The following is an 11,114-nucleotide window of genomic DNA, read 5'->3' as shown; positions in this document are numbered from 1 at the left end:
AGTAAAATAAAAAGAAGATGAGGCATCGTGGTGTGGGTTTCGGTTGGCATGTGTATCATGCTTTATGTAGCATAACTTTTGGCGCCAAAGTGGCATTCGTGCAGCGGACAGTCGGCGTGATTTATGGTGTCACATGTCGCCGCCGAGGTGATGAAGTGCCCAATGCAGTAGGAATGCAGTAAAAGCGGATTTAACATTGAATGGGAAGGCCGAGAAATAAATACAAATAGAAAACCTGTGCATGATATAGAAGTTAGATTTTGTGTTTATTTCATCCTCACGCAAATGACAGGCCAACAGTGCTAAATCACAGCTGTCAATCCTTATTTTGTTCGTGTAATATTTATTATTTTTTCATAAAGTAATAATTCAAACGTAGCATGGGGACACATGAAAATGGTATTGATTATGATGTGGTTGTTAAACAATAAATAGATCAACACCTTAAAGCACGGAAATATTTACATTATTTTCTTAGCTAATACAATATCTTGATAAAAGTGGATGTTAATTTAATTTTTTAAGACAATAAAAAGTATGATTTAATGTGTTGCTGAGTTCAGATAAATGTTTCTAAATGTTTACCAGAATTGTGATTTTAGTATTATTGCCATTAAACTTTTTTAATTATTTTTTTTCTTTGTGTTAGCTTGATGAATATTTTACAGATAGTATATAAATATTGTCAGCCATTCATAGGAATGTCAGTAATCGCAAGGCAACAACAAGTGAACACCACCCACTTCGCCCTCTCGCTCTGTTCATTTTCTCTTTTGGTCTCCATTATTTTATTTTTCTCTTATTTTTCCCCCAAAGGAAATGGCCAGACAGATAGCGAAGAGAATCGAAATCCTGAGAGAGAAGAGAAACGCCAGTGGAGGCGCTGACGTCGGCTCAGCGTCGACTGCTCAGCTGGCGTCTCAGTCGGCGTCGTTCGATTGTGGGCCACGAGTGGCAACAGTTGCAGTAATGGCCTCAAAAGGGGGAGGCGGTGGGCGGTTTGGGCTGGACTAGGCTAAGGAGTGGGAAGCGATTACGCTGACAGAGATAACCCCAAGCGACAGGACGAGGGCAGCGCTGCGACGCCGACAGCGACGTCGGCGGCGGAGGACGATTTCAGGATTCAGTCATTGCCGGCGTTTCAAACTGTATGGACGTTTCAAGCGGACAAAATCGGAAATCGGGATATCGCAAATACAGTTGTCAGTGTTAGTGCCTTAGTATTAGTTAAGCATCGACACACCCACAAGGATAAACTATCCAGCGTGTGAGCGTGTGTGTTAGGCACTATTTGGGGATTTAATGGAAAACCATTAATGGATGCTGCCTCGGGGAGTGACTATAGTTCCAACGGTGATAGTGGCCAGTGCACGGATGTGTGTGGGCGAATGTGTGTGGGCATAAAGGGATAAGTGCACAGAGAAAAAGCTGATTATTTATCAGAATCTGTTAGGCTAAATATAATGCCAATTATACTAAAAGGTTTATAAAAATCTTATTTGCCTTCAAATCACTTTAAATCCCTTTTTTTTTTAAATTTTTTTAGAGGTCGACAAATAAAATTAACTTTTAAATCATTGTGTAACAGGATTTATTTTAAATATTCTAACAATTTTCGAATTTTGAATGTTGTTTTTACTTTTATTGAAAATGTAAAAATATTTACTTTTTATTTTTAATTTATTAGATAATCGAATTCGATGGCTAGTTTGTTATACAAATTTGCACTAACCTGGTGTTAATTACCGAGTAATATTATGAATAAAGGAAAAATAATGGAAATAAGAAAGCATAACTAATTATATTTGAGAATTTAATGAAACCCTTTTTAAGTTTTTCACATTAAAATTACTTTCATATTTAACAATTTATAATGTGCTTCGATTGGTGTTTTTTAAGTTATCTTTTTCTCAGTGTATACATACATCAATGTTTCGGCGTCTGTGAGAATTTAATGTGTGTGTGTGTGGCGCTGCCTAAAACTATGCAGTGCAATTTTGGAGCTGACATTTTGTTTGTTCGCCCCTATATGTGCGTGTGTTTGCTTGCGAGTGGTGTTTGGTTTTATCGTGGATTTTACTGACTTCACGGGTTATTTGTCCGCACGAATGTGTTCATAAAAAATGTTACAAAAGTGGATTTTCGCTGTGCCTCATGAAACGCTTACGCTATGTGTGCGCCCGGCTCCCTAACATCCTAACGGAACCGGAAACGGAAGCTGCTGGTGCATACAGAACACTCACACCCACACCCAGATACACAAATACAAAAAGGACCCCTGGCAAGTGGATAAAGTAAATTGAATAAAAGGTGAAATAATTTGAGCGCTAAGCAGGCCGAATGTTGGCTAATGGAAAAGTGTGAAAAAGGTTGGGCAAGTGAACCCTGTTTAAAGACGGCTAAAAAAAATGCCCGGAAAAAGCACCAACGAATATTTTCTTTGGGAAAAATGTAAATGTAGCGGTGACTTTTTGCAAGCATTTATGGAGCGGCAAATTGAATCGAATGGCCATCGAGCTGTCGGCGATGTTGTGCCGTGAAACATGTGCCGAGCGATTATCAAAGTGCGATAAAAGTGCGGCAACAATGGCCAAAAGAAAGGCGGAGAAAGTCCCAAAAAGGAAAAAAGAGAATCCAGAATCGCTACCCAGTCACAAGACCATAAAAAGACACCGTCTATGCACTGCGTATAATTTATGGTCGCGATTCGTTCTCTTTTCTCCAACGCCTTCCTTTTTTTTGCGGACCACCTTTTGGCAATTGTTGAATGCAGCCGCAAAATATGCCATGATTTTTGTTCACCATCTAGCATGTGTTAGCTGCCAGACATATGTGTTAGTGTTCCGGGCAAGCTGCCAAAAATAATAAAATCGCAATCCCATGCCAGACGACTCCATATAAGCGGTGGATCCTGCAGCCAGGACGAGGGATTTCGGAACTGCAAGATAACGAGGTAATTTCACTGAATGATTCGCAGTTTTCGGCGCTTGTTTGTTGCTTAGTCTAAGCAAATTGAGTTGCTTGCATGGCCACAAAAAATTGGTTTTCTCGGTTTTGTTTTCCTCCAATTTTAGTTTTTGCTTCTGGAATCCGCAAGCTGTTGAATTATGCATTGCCCGGAGATAAGCTGGAAATGTTGCACAAGGCTGCCAATTTCAGTTCGACTGGCCATCGGAGAGTTGGGCTGCGGGGTGTCTATTAAATTTTAATCTCAGAAAATGTTTGTGTGCAACGGGTGGGGCTGTGAAGCCAATCTTCAAGAGTAACCCCACACAGTGAGCGCACAAAGGAGAAGGAATGTGGTCAAGGGAAAAATTTACATTTTATTGGAAATTCTATTCGATTCGGTTGAGTTTCACAGAAAACCCCACCTTTATTCCATTTTCCTGAGTGCTACTGCATTCTGCTATTCGGTTTGATACCAGTTTGGCTGTGAAAAGTTCTTAAAGCTTATAACCATTCTAAGTGGTACAACATGTGAACATTTTTGTAATAATACGTTTATCATTTCAATAGCAGAATCTGTCATTTGCCTATTTTTGCAGTGTCTGGTCCAAAACTTAAAGGCCTTAAATTTAATAATTTCACTAACTTTTTTTTGTTCACCCTTACAAATGAAACAATTTTCACTTTCCATCCAATCCACTGAACTTCCTAGAAGACATAATTGCCGCTCTCATTAATGCTGTATTTAGCGGTCCCATTACGTTTTTATGTCTTCTACATTCACGCTTAATTACTTCCTCATTTGACACCTCCAACTGCTATCAAGCGGAAAATTTTAAAGAGTTGTGAGCGAGTTGGCTTGCAGCGGTTGTACCAATTAAATTTATTTGTTAGACGAGCCAGTGATGTCACCGCCATGGCCAACGTCCTCGCAATGCACTCAAGTCAACTTTATTCATAATAGCAACAAGAACCCCACGCTGCACGACAGCAACATCAGTGCACAGAAAATAAACTTTTGGTTATAAAAAATTATTACAGTTTGTAGAAGAATTATTTAAATAATAATAACTTAATTGGGAAAACCGCACAAAAAAAAAAGGATATTGATTTCCCTCCTTATTTCCCACTAAAATGAATAAAGTTAAAATCAAAAAAAAGGAACCAATTTTTTGCCGTGCATCAGCAGTGAATAAACAAAGGCACTCGAAAACGCCAGAGGGCCAGGAACAAAGATAGAGCGGCAGCCCAGCAAGCTCGGAGGTTTGTCAATGTGACAATGCAGCATCGCTGAACCGATGGCACTGGAACCCTCGCAGATATATGTATCTGTGTCTGTAGAATCCCGATCCCAATGGGACGGTTGCAACGACAGGCGACGAACAATAGAAAGTTGCCATGGCAGAAAAAAATGCGCGCCCATTACATTTTGTTGCCCTGCCTCATTTTTCTTGTTGCCCTTCTAGACAACCGCTGTTGTGCCCGAATTGATGTAATGCAAAAGGTGGCCAAACATTTGTAGGGACACGCGATATCGGGGAAGGGGGATGGGAGCAGTATGAATGGGTCGGGCAGGGCCAAATGTTATTAGGTGGCTCGTCGCCTTTGCATTTCCGTCGACCCATCCTGGAAACCCCTGCTTTAGTACAGTATAAAAATCTTTAGGAAAATACATAATTTAAAATTTAATATTATTTTTGATTGGATAAGATTTATATTTGTCTGTTTTCCGGAAAGAACGTGCTGATTCGAAACTATAAATTAGTAGTCGGTTAAAAGTATTCCATTCTTGATAATTTATAATAAGATAGGACTTTAAAAATAATTTCTAAATGATTGTTACTGATTTTTTTAAGGTGTTGTCTTACCCTCATTTCAGTTTGGCTCATTCTGAACTATAGTCCAGGTCGGGTGTATATTGTTTCAGTGTCCGTTTTGTTTCGTAGCCATAGCTATAGCTCTGGCCATTTACGAGTACGCGGTGCGCTACGGATGCTCTCTGACTTGGGGCCCAAACCTTTGTTGGCTATAACCAAAGAGTTGCACTTCAGTCTGGGCGAGTGCAAATGGATCCATTGTTCCGGGTATTTTGCATTAGGCCCAAGCGAAGGGACCCAGAAGTGGGTGCTGCCAACAGGAAATTGCTGAATGGCGGGGTACGGGCCTGGCTTAAAGTCGCCTTTAAACTGTTGGCTGACAGGATGTCGGGCATATAAATTGCCAAGCTGTCAACCAGCGCTAAACGCAAACACATCCGCCCCAAAGTGCTGTGAATATGTACTATACAATTCGTGTATGCATCACCTTTTGCATGCAAGAACAAAAAGAAAACAAACATTGCAGGTGACGAGCATTAAAACGATTCAACAGCTCCGTCTCAAAGCAAGAAAAATTATATTGCTTAACGCCTGAACCACTGGCACTACCCATCATCGCCCACCCACTTCTCGCTCCACTCCTTTCACCGGATAAGGGCGTGGCAGCGGCGGATGCATCAACGTTTAACCTCAGCCAGGACATAAGAGAGCCACTGAAAAAAATTACGCAGCATCTCTGTGCAAACCCTCAATGAACCTATTTAAAATGCAATCTATTGCTGTCAGGAATTTAACCAAATTTTATCATATTTTAAAAACAACTTGTAGAAATGTTATAAAAAATATTAACCGTACTATTTAAGTACATTTTTACGTAATATTTTCTTTCAAAACTCAACGATGCAGCAATAGAAATATATAAAATTTCCTAAAATATTTTTATATTATTTATCGTTCTCTCAGTGTTTTTGGGATCAAGGGGTGATTTTCGCTCGACTGGCTCGGCTACACATGAAGGCATGACCATGTTGCCTTTGAATTGTTGCCGTCGCTATTGCTTTTGCTGTTTGTTGTGGCGTTCCGCACTTAAAGCCTTTCACGCCACACAAATCCTGGAGTGGGGCAAAAAAAAAGGTGAGAAATAAAAAAAATGAAAACATCCACTCGTGAGCTCAAGGTGCATGCTGAGCAAAGGACTCCGAAGGAGTATCCGTTGCATTGGATAGCTGCAGCAATGGGAAGTGGCCTGTTTTCGGAATTTCATTGTGCAAGATTGATTGCCCTGCTGCGAATTGTTTCCACGTTGGCGGAGATGAACCTAATGTACGTATTGTATAAAATCATTGGTCGAAGAACAAGGACCTTTTATCACCTAATTGGAGGGGGTAAATAAATATTTCAGCAGCTCACGAGTTAAATTTTATCGATTTGGGAAGTCTACCTTTTTCATAAGAGTGTTATCAAATTCTTAAAATAAAATAAAATTGCTCCGTATTAATAGATATATTTGTCTCTACTTCTGAAAAATAAATTCATTTTTTAGTTTATGTTAGCAATTTAAAACTGATGATTCGAAATATCAGCACTATTGAGCCTAACAAGCCAGGTATACAATTTTATATTCAATGTCAATTAGGGAAATTTTAGTAGCAGCCAGCTGGTCATAAAACAACCGCTGAATTCCCCAACTGGATTATCAAAGCAAATAAACAGTTATTATAATCAACGGCAGACATCACACCAAAATAAATAAACAAGAGCTCACCAGCGCCAGACAGCAACACCCAGACACAAACAACTTATATAATCCAGAGTGACACAACTAAAGCGGCGTCCACATATTTAGTGTCAAATTTGCTGACAGTTAGCAGTTATGACACCCGACACACAAGCCCAAGTAATCGCTTTGCGAGAGCGCAGGACGAGGGGCGCAGGATGCGGCTTGTATCCTGTCAGCTGAAGCTGGCCCACCTCCGCCGGCAAAGGGATCCCGGAGTCAGACAGTTGGACGGGACAAAGGCGTGCAAAATAAAAACTCATTAAAAATGAAAGAGCTAACACCCACACGCAACCTTTCCCCCTCCCGCTATGTGTGTTAGCTGGTAAGGACTAAGGACTAAGGACTCCGAGGACGATGCCGTCCAAGTGCTGAGCAAAGAAACGAATTGCTCGTGGCAAATCGCTCAACAAAAGACGCTGCCAGAATAAACAAATCATTTTAAATTCTCAATTAAATGCAAACAGAGATGCCTCCGCCCATATGTGCCGGCTGAAAAGGTGTCAAGTTGCAAACATTAAAAGAACTCTTCAGTGTGACCCTCACCGCCCACTTTTCTGCCTCTCTGTTCGTCCTTCGCACACAGCAGCCCCAAAAATACAGACAGAAAATTTAAATTTATTATCGAGTCTTTTTTTATATGCCTGACAACAAGAAGTTTTCAAACATCATTGGTCTTTAAAATATCACTTGTTATTTTGGTTCCATTGTTAGACTCAGTTTCGGACACTTTTTTCACATCAACTCTTAATTTTATATTTTAACGAATTTGTAATGTTAGTTCAATAATGTTCAGTACTCAGTAAGAGAATGAAAACAACCATTAAGGCACACGATGTAGAATTCCAATTCCAATCACTTTCATTTTCTTCACTGTACCATCCAATGCCTGTCGATTGTATGTAATGGGTGTCATGATGATGTTTATTTAGTCGCTAAGCTAAGTGCCCGACTGAGCGAGAAAATCGAGATACACGGCAAAGGATTCTGTCGAGCTTTTTCACTCGGCTGTTGAACTCCTGTGTCTCGACCTCAAAACATGTCTATGTCTTCTTCATTGTAGTCGGCAGCTCGTGCGAGGGGAAAACTTGGCCGGGGCCATGCCAAATAAAATTTAATGATGGCAAAAGTCATTCATTTCGTATGCTCGCTCATAAATACTCGTTAAATGTATTTGCCAAGAGCTCTACAGCAATGCAAACGCAGGATTGCTCTCGGTTTCTGTGAGTCCGGAACGTGCCAGTGTGTTCTGTATGCGAAGGTTGTTTCTGTTGGGGGTATTACCAGAATAGAAGCCCCCAATACAGAGAACTTATGTTGATTTCCCGCCTCTGTCGTCATGTGTTGTCGAGTTTCGGCATATTTATATAGCACTTTGTGTTATCTGTATATCGAATTGTTGTAATTGTTCCTTGGATTGTTTACGAAGCTCTGGCAGCAAATCTCTAAATAGTTGAACTGGGCATGCATGAATGGTATGAAATGGGAAATGTGAGAAACATGCTTAAAATTTAATTATATTTCAAACAATCCGTAAGCTTGTGAAGTTAATTTAAATGATTACTTTGTTGAAAATATTCATTATTTTGTGTTGGTACAAAAGATTTATTTGTTTTTATTAACAACGCAATAACTCAAATATTTATTTCTTTTTTGGACAAAAATAACATTGAAATAAAAATCATTTAAAGCCTTAACACACACGTAACAAAGTTATGCATAAAGCATTTTGAACGTATTTATTTTAATTTGACTTTTCCCAATTTACTAGTCCGAGCGGACTTATGAAGAATATAATTGCTAAAGTATATAACTTATTTTGCTTTAAAAATTCTAAATGTTTATTTTTTGCAAGCTAAACAATAGAAAGAAAAACATTTTCACAATTAAATTAAACTGTTGGCTTTCGTCTTCTATGCATTTCAGGTGGCTGAGCGACATCAGAAACGACTGAACCTTTTTCAAATATAAACAAAAATAACAACACCAGCAAGGGGCTTAGCCAAACATAAGCAAAGCCACACAGAAAGAGCAGTACATGTTCATATTGGAAAAACAAACAAGCCAGATAGAAGAAGAAGCTGCTGGAATAAACGAAGGCAAATTTAGTTTTCTACTGGCCACACATTGAATTTTCATGCAACAAAATGAGTTTATTAGAGCCTCCTTGTCTAGTCCTTGGAAAAGGTAAGTTTCAAAGTCTTGATACCTCATTTATTTTGGAGATATTAAATAAAATATTTTATTTCCATTATGTTTTTGTTATGAAATATTGAGAAGAGACTTCGTCATATTTGTCTATATACTTTACTTTTATCATTTTTCTTATTTAATACAATTCTTAAGAAATAAATTATGTTAGCTTTATAAAAATATACATTTGGGATAATACATTTTGTTTTACAGCTTAAAAGAATAAGTTATTATTACAAATTTCCTATTGTTTTCCTAATTAATTTTATTAAAAAATTCGGCTCGTATTTCCCTTGATACCGTTTTTATTATTGTTGCTCCGGATGCTGAAAGAGCTGGCAGCCAGTAGTCTACAGCCAGTCGCAAACAAACAGCAGAGACTGTATAAATATATCAAAAAACTTGGCTGTGGGTTGCAGCCACAAAGCCGCATCCCAAGTGCCTGGGCTCAGCAGTCAAGTGCTGCCTAAATGTGAGTCTGAACCGCTGGCGGCGGGCGAATGAAACCGAATCCAAATTAACCGCATTTATGAGTTGCACTCGAGTTGCACAAAAAATACACACACATTCAGGCTGTGCAAAATGCCGCCAGCTGCGGTGGCATTAAAGTTTTAAACAAACTATATGGCGACGACAATGTTGGTAATTCACCTGCAACATTTATTCTCACCCCCTTTCTTAGCGCTGCTTTTGGGAGCGTTGCTGCTGCTGGTCCTGGCCACTCCCCTTCTGGCCACAAGCGGCTTACGGGTGCCAACATTCCTGCTGGAGCCTGCTCCCCGGCTGCTCTTCGGCAACGACACGGGCGCCCAGGTGAGCTGCACCGCCCACGGCAGTCCGCCGCCCCTCGTCTCATGGGTCCTGCGCGACGGATCGCTCGCCACCCAGGTGCCGGGCCTCAGGTAAGTTCCTGCGGTGTCCGCAACAATCCTGCTGGGTAATAAGCAGATATGCACCGCACACTGGGGGAAAAGTGTCACTTTGTGTATACAAAATATGTTGAGGTGCAGAACTTGGCACATAACCCATATTTTATAGAAAACTTAACTTTACAATCAATAAATATTTCCATTCTCGTGAAATAATACTGTTAACTAAATTTCACAAATACCTTACCTTAAGTGGTTGGGACTGAATATGGAAATAAATATTTTCGGGTCTACAAATTACTCAAGCTCATTCGAGACTTCTTTTAAAATTATGACTTAAATGTTTCGATTTAATATACACAATATATGGTTAAACATTTTTAGATTGGAATAAGAATTTGTATGTTTATTGACAAATAATGTAAAACAATTCCAAAACAATTTATAAGTCTTGATGGTGCACCTTAGCAGACATCCATTAATTAGTTGTGAGAGTTAATTAGCCATATTTGGTCCTAAATCTCTATAATTTGCTCTAAGTGTACCTGTTATTGTTGGTAGTTGGCGGCCTTAAGTATGTGTCGTGTGGCTTCCTGTCGGCGGTTTCGGAAGTCACATTGCTGCGGCTTCAGTTTTGCGGGTTGCATTAAAGTTATTTCCCGAACTGCTTCATTTTAATTGACATTGCGCAAAGACACCGTCGCGAAAAGCTGTGAAAATCAATGTTAACAGACGAAACCAGCTCCTTAAATCCTCTTACCCCCATTCCTCCGCTTTGTGGCCACAATTTCAATGGAAATGCTTGAAAGGCAGAAAGAGAAACGCTGCGGGGGAGGCAGACAAAAGACGCGCTTTTGGTTTTGTAGCCTGAAAAGGGCAAAGAAATTACACAAAAGTAATGCAACCAAGTTGCAGACATAGAACACATATATACAGATGTGGCTAAACTAATAGCACTTCAAATCTTTTTGCTAATTATTACAAAATGTTTTTGTTGAAGAGGTAAATAAAATATAGTTTTTTATGCTTCTGTAACGAAAATTACTCATGAAAAAGTAATGTTATTTTATTTTATCAAAATAATATTGTAAATAAACTAAAGCTAATATTACATTTTAAAATCAAGTTATCTTGGATAAAATATATAAAAAAAACATTGAAAATTGCTGTTAATTTGTCCCCAAGTGTATATCCCTCACGTGGCTTTTTGTATATATTTTGCCTGTGGATGACATGTGTGCCAGCATTTAAAATATTAAAATGCGCAGTCTTTTCCGGCTGATAAGATGAATGCGAATGTACACACACTTTTAAAAGTAATCAAAGCGAGTACATTTGTGGTTCACACAAGTAAGGCCATCATTTGCGGTTATTATGTTGGAATCCATTAGTCAGGGGACTCAACAAAATTAACGCACTTTGCAAACATACTGCAGGTATTTGCATATATGCAAGCGTTTGTTTGGTTTAGAGCTCTGCTAACAAATTGCTGCTGATCCATTGTCTGTGTTG

The 11,114-nt window shown here is 39.2% G+C and overlaps 1 protein-coding gene across 3 annotated transcripts in view; it reads left to right on the top strand.

Annotated features, from left to right (window-relative positions):
- Positions 1-1,135: 1,135 nt before the first annotated feature.
- The window catches only part of LOC108140681 (Down syndrome cell adhesion molecule-like protein Dscam2), a 33,652-nt gene continuing 23,673 nt past the window's right edge, over positions 1,136-11,114 (top strand). For all 3 annotated transcript variants that reach the window (XM_017263628.2, XM_017263627.2, XM_017263629.2), the window contains exons 1-4: positions 1,136-1,208; positions 2,810-2,953; positions 8,467-8,727; positions 9,416-9,635. In XM_017263628.2, the coding sequence (XP_017119117.1) occupies positions 8,688-8,727; positions 9,416-9,635 (260 nt within the window). In that variant the 5' untranslated portion in view covers positions 1,136-1,208; positions 2,810-2,953; positions 8,467-8,687. The remainder of the gene's footprint in view (positions 1,209-2,809; positions 2,954-8,466; positions 8,728-9,415; positions 9,636-11,114) is intronic.

The sequence above is a fragment of the Drosophila elegans genome, unplaced genomic scaffold (assembly GCF_018152505.1).
Source record: "Drosophila elegans isolate 14027-0461.03 unplaced genomic scaffold, ASM1815250v1 contig_476, whole genome shotgun sequence".
Classification (NCBI taxonomy): Eukaryota; Metazoa; Arthropoda; class Insecta; order Diptera; family Drosophilidae; genus Drosophila; species Drosophila elegans.
The sequence above is the reverse complement of the archived record's forward strand: the minus strand, read 5'-3'. Positions and strand labels throughout refer to the sequence as shown.